The following is a 4,005-nucleotide window of genomic DNA, read 5'->3' on the forward strand; positions in this document are numbered from 1 at the left end:
ATGTCGAATGCACAAACTGGTCAAGAAGATTATAGTGAAAATGAAAGTAGAACTATAGAAACACCTGTTAATGAAAAGGAAAAAGACACTGGTTTGACAAGTATTGAGGGTGAGGAAGGAGATGAACCGAGAGCAAAGAGACAGAAATCTGCGGTTTGGGATCATTTTGACAAGCTTCCTTTAAGCCAGACAAATGGGCAACTTCGAGCAAAGTGCAAGTATTGTCCAACAACAATTGCTTGTCACTCTTCATATGGGACAAGTGGATTAAAAAAACATATAGAGAGTTGTGTCTTAAATCCAAACCGAATTAATAAGAAGACACAATCTTTGTTGTCAAGCTCTCAATTAGGTTCTTCTAAAACATTGAGTCATCATGTATTCAATCAAGAAGAATGTAGAAAAGGTGTTGCATTATTTGTTATATTGGATGAAATGCCTTTTCGAGTTGTGGAAGGTGATGGGTTTAAAGAAATGATGACTAGGATAGAACCCCGTTTTCAAGTCCCATCAAGAGCGACTGTCACTAGGGATTGTTTGGGTTTGTATCTTGAAGAAGCGAGGAAGTTGAAAATGTATTTTAAAAGAACCAAAGTTCGTGTTTGCCTCACTACAGATACATGGACTTCTTGTCAGAATTCTAACTTTATGTGCTTGACTGCTCACTAGATTGATGAGGAATGGATATATCAAAAGAGAATCTTGAATTTTTGTGTAGTTGAAAATCATAGGGGTGATACAATTGCATCAGAAATAGAGAAATGTTTATTAGCTTGGGGCATTGAGAAAGTGTTTACTATCACAGTTGATAATGCGTCTTCAAATGATAATGCAGTGGCAAAATTAAAAGATGTTTTGAGCCATTGGAATGGTTTGGTATTTAATGGGGACTTCTTGCACTTGAGGTGTTGTGCACATATTTTGAATTTAATTGTTTGTGATGGTGTGAAGGACATGCACAAATCTATTGAAGGCATTCGCAATGCCATTAAATATGTGAGGTCTTCTCCAGGAAGGTTGCTTAAATTCAAAGAGCTTGTTGAGAAAATGAAAATTGACTCTAAGAGCCTCCTAACCATGGATTGTCCAACTAGGTGGAATTCAACTTACATCATGTTGGAGAATGCTATTAAATTCAGTAGCGTCTTTGAAAGAATGGAGAAAGAGGATAATGATTACACAAACTATTTTGTGGAGAAAACATTAATTGGTCCTCCTGATGCTTCCAATTGGAAAGATGCTAAAGAATTTGTTGTCTTTTTAAAAGTGTTCTATGACATCACTTTGCAATTTTCAGGATCACTTTATGTTACCTCAAATGTATGCTTTCAACATATAGCTGATGTGTTTGTTATCCTGCATACAAGGGCAAATAATCCTAATTTTCTGGTGTCTGATATGGCTAAGAGGATGAAAGTTAAGTATGAAAAGTATTGGGGAAAGTTGGAGAATCTCAATCCTTTGTTGGTAATAGCAATGGTTCTTGACCCTAGGTATAAAATGAAGTTTTTGAAGCTTGCTTTTCATGAGATGTTCCCTGATTCTACACAACGTGAAGCCATGACAAATAGAGTCACAAATGCCTTGTATTGTTTGTATGACTTCTATTTAAGTGGGCATGAAACAAACACATCTGAATCTCAAAATCAAAGTCAGACACAAGCATCAAGTGAACCTGCTGGCTTAAGTCAACTTCAGATGGCAATGTTGGAATCTAGGCCTCTACTGCAACTATTTGTTGCCCAAAACGAGGTTGAAGTTGAAACAGATAAATATGCAGAAGTGGAGAGGTATTTTCAAGCTAAGTTAGTTGATGTTCTTCATCCTAACTTTGATATTTTGGCATGGTGGAAAGTGAATAGTTCTAAATACAAAATCCTTTCATTGATTGCACGTGATGTCTTGGCCATGCCTGTATCCACTGTATCTTCAGAATCTGCATTTAGTACGGGAGGTCGTGTCATTGATGAATTCAAAAGTTCCCTATCATCAAATATGGCTGAGGCACTAATTTGTGCACAGAATTGGTTATCTCCATCTACATTAAAAGTAAAGGGATTTGATATTGATAACTTCAATGATACTGATATTGGTAATTTTTATTTTTTATTTTATTTAATTTATTTTTTTAGTTTTGTTTAAATACTTTATAACACTAAGGCACTAACAAATTGTTCTTTTTATGGTGTTTTTTTTTTTGCAGAAGAGCAATTAACAGCTTCAATTTCAAATCTCTTGGAAAGTTAAATTGCTTTGTAGTTGGCTCATGGTTAGTTGTTTTGATTTATCTTTAATGTCATGGATTGAAATTTTTATATTATTATGTCTTGCTTGTTTTGGTTTGAACTGATTGTGTTATGATTGTCTTGAAAATGAATTATGGTGGATTGTTCTGCTTGGATTGCAGATTTATTATTGTGTTCTTGATTGCTAAAAAGTGATTCAAAATATTAAAGAGCTTGAGAATGCAAGACTTGCATTGCTTGCCTTGTTTCTTACTTATTAGCGTCAATTTTTTCTCCCTGTTACATATTAACATCAAATTAATACATGCATTAAGTTTTTATGCTTCTCATGTCCCCTCAACTACAGCACATGAATTAAGATAGGATCGATGGTATATATGGTCATTGAATGGATATTAATTCATATTTTGTAAATCAAGTATATGTTAGTATATCTGAGTTTAATTTTCTTTACATGTTAATAATTATATTTTTAGGAAAAAAATAAATTGACATACTTATTTGCTTGATATTTGTGCCATTTCAAAATGGATAAGATGAAAAAGGGCAAAACATGAACGTGTGCGTGTTGTAAGAAAGTTTGATATCATCAATCAAGTGTACTGTGTAGAGATAGCAATCATAGAGTGAAGACAAGTACTGGTTTGGAGTTTTGTATTCAGATGATACGAACACATCCAAGAATCATGCAATATATATATAAGTCCTCCATATGTATGTGTGTGCGTTCTCAACTGCTATATAATTTAACAGATCTTTCTATTATTAATGTAGGAGAATGTGCTTCAGTGGCGACTCCATGACCTTCAGGAACAAAAAAAAAGAATGGTGGCCTGCAGGATTTTTAATGTTACAGTTTTAGAGGTGCAGGATTAATTTCAGATGCTGATGGTGTTTTCAATATAATATCAGTGAAGCTGACCCTTGATTGTGAACTATAACGAGGCATAAATTTAACAATGATAAGACGTGCATTTTGTTGTAATTCTCATTAAACGGACGGTTGCATGGTATTTTAATTTGAGTACGGTGTTTTTCATTAATTAGGTAGTCTTTGATTTAATTTCTGTAATATATAAAGAGTGACTGCAGTCTCAGAGGAGTTTTTGTTAAAAAAGCAAGCAAAGGCCCAAAATTAACTTGAATTTACGGTTGCTCCAAAAAAAAAAAAAAGAAGCATCAGGCCCAATTCAGAAAAAGTCCAGAACTGAAATTTTAGGGGGCAAAAAAAATGGGACGAAAAAAAAAAGAGGAAAGCAATCTCAAGCCCAATTCAGAAAAGGTCCAGAACTGAAATTTAGGGGGCAAAAAAAAATAGAACCAAAAAAAAAGAGAAAAACATTAGGCCCAATTCAAAAAAGGTCCAGAATTGATTGGGGGCAAAAAAAAAAGGGACGGGACGGGACAGGACACGGGACAAAAATCTCGTCCTGTCCCTGTTCACCGGGACGGGCCTGTCCCGGTCCCGTCCCGTCCCGTCCGTGAACACCCCTATAGGAGAAAACTTTTTTAGGAGATGCATGCTTTCCTTTACCAATTCTAGAAGTGTAGTCTCCATCACATTAGTGGCTTGGATTTAGTGGGGGTTCTCAAGATAACAAAATTATTTCATCTATACAAAACATATGTCAATATATATTCAACTTTAAATCAAAACTTTCACAATTCATGTAACAAATCCCATAAGGTAAATTTTATTAAAAAGATATCATCAATATTGTACCATTCTCAAATCACATACTCATTTCAGAATTACTTA

General features: G+C 34.5%; 1 protein-coding gene across 1 annotated transcript; it reads left to right on the plus strand.

The window, feature by feature from the left end:
* Nucleotides 1-2,063, plus strand: LOC114714985 (zinc finger BED domain-containing protein RICESLEEPER 2-like). The gene is made up of 3 exons (XM_028899775.1): nucleotides 1-594; nucleotides 670-1,945; nucleotides 2,023-2,063. The coding sequence occupies exons 1-3, from the start codon at nucleotides 1-3 to the stop codon at nucleotides 2,061-2,063; spliced, it is 1,911 nt and encodes a 636-aa protein (XP_028755608.1).
* Nucleotides 2,064-4,005: the final 1,942 nt, after the last annotated feature.

The sequence above is a fragment of the Neltuma alba genome, unplaced genomic scaffold (assembly GCF_004799145.2).
Source record: "Neltuma alba isolate B1F8T4 unplaced genomic scaffold, ASM479914v2 tig00011560_pilon, whole genome shotgun sequence".
NCBI lineage: Eukaryota > Viridiplantae > Streptophyta > Magnoliopsida > Fabales > Fabaceae > Neltuma > Neltuma alba.

What these genes read in the sequence shown, in the direction of transcription:
- LOC114714985 (XM_028899775.1), top strand. Translation starts at nt 1, where the DNA reads ATGTCGAATGCACAAACTGGTCAAGAAGATTATAGTGAAAATGAAAGT. An exon ending in TGTATTTTAAAAGAACCAAA is followed by an intron (nt 595 to 669) that starts GTTCGTGTTTGC and finishes ACTGCTCACTAG; the next exon opens with ATTGATGAGGAATGGATATA. An exon ending in ATCTTCAGAATCTGCATTTA is followed by an intron (nt 1,946 to 2,022) that starts GTACGGGAGGTC and finishes ATTTGTGCACAG; the next exon opens with AATTGGTTATCTCCATCTAC.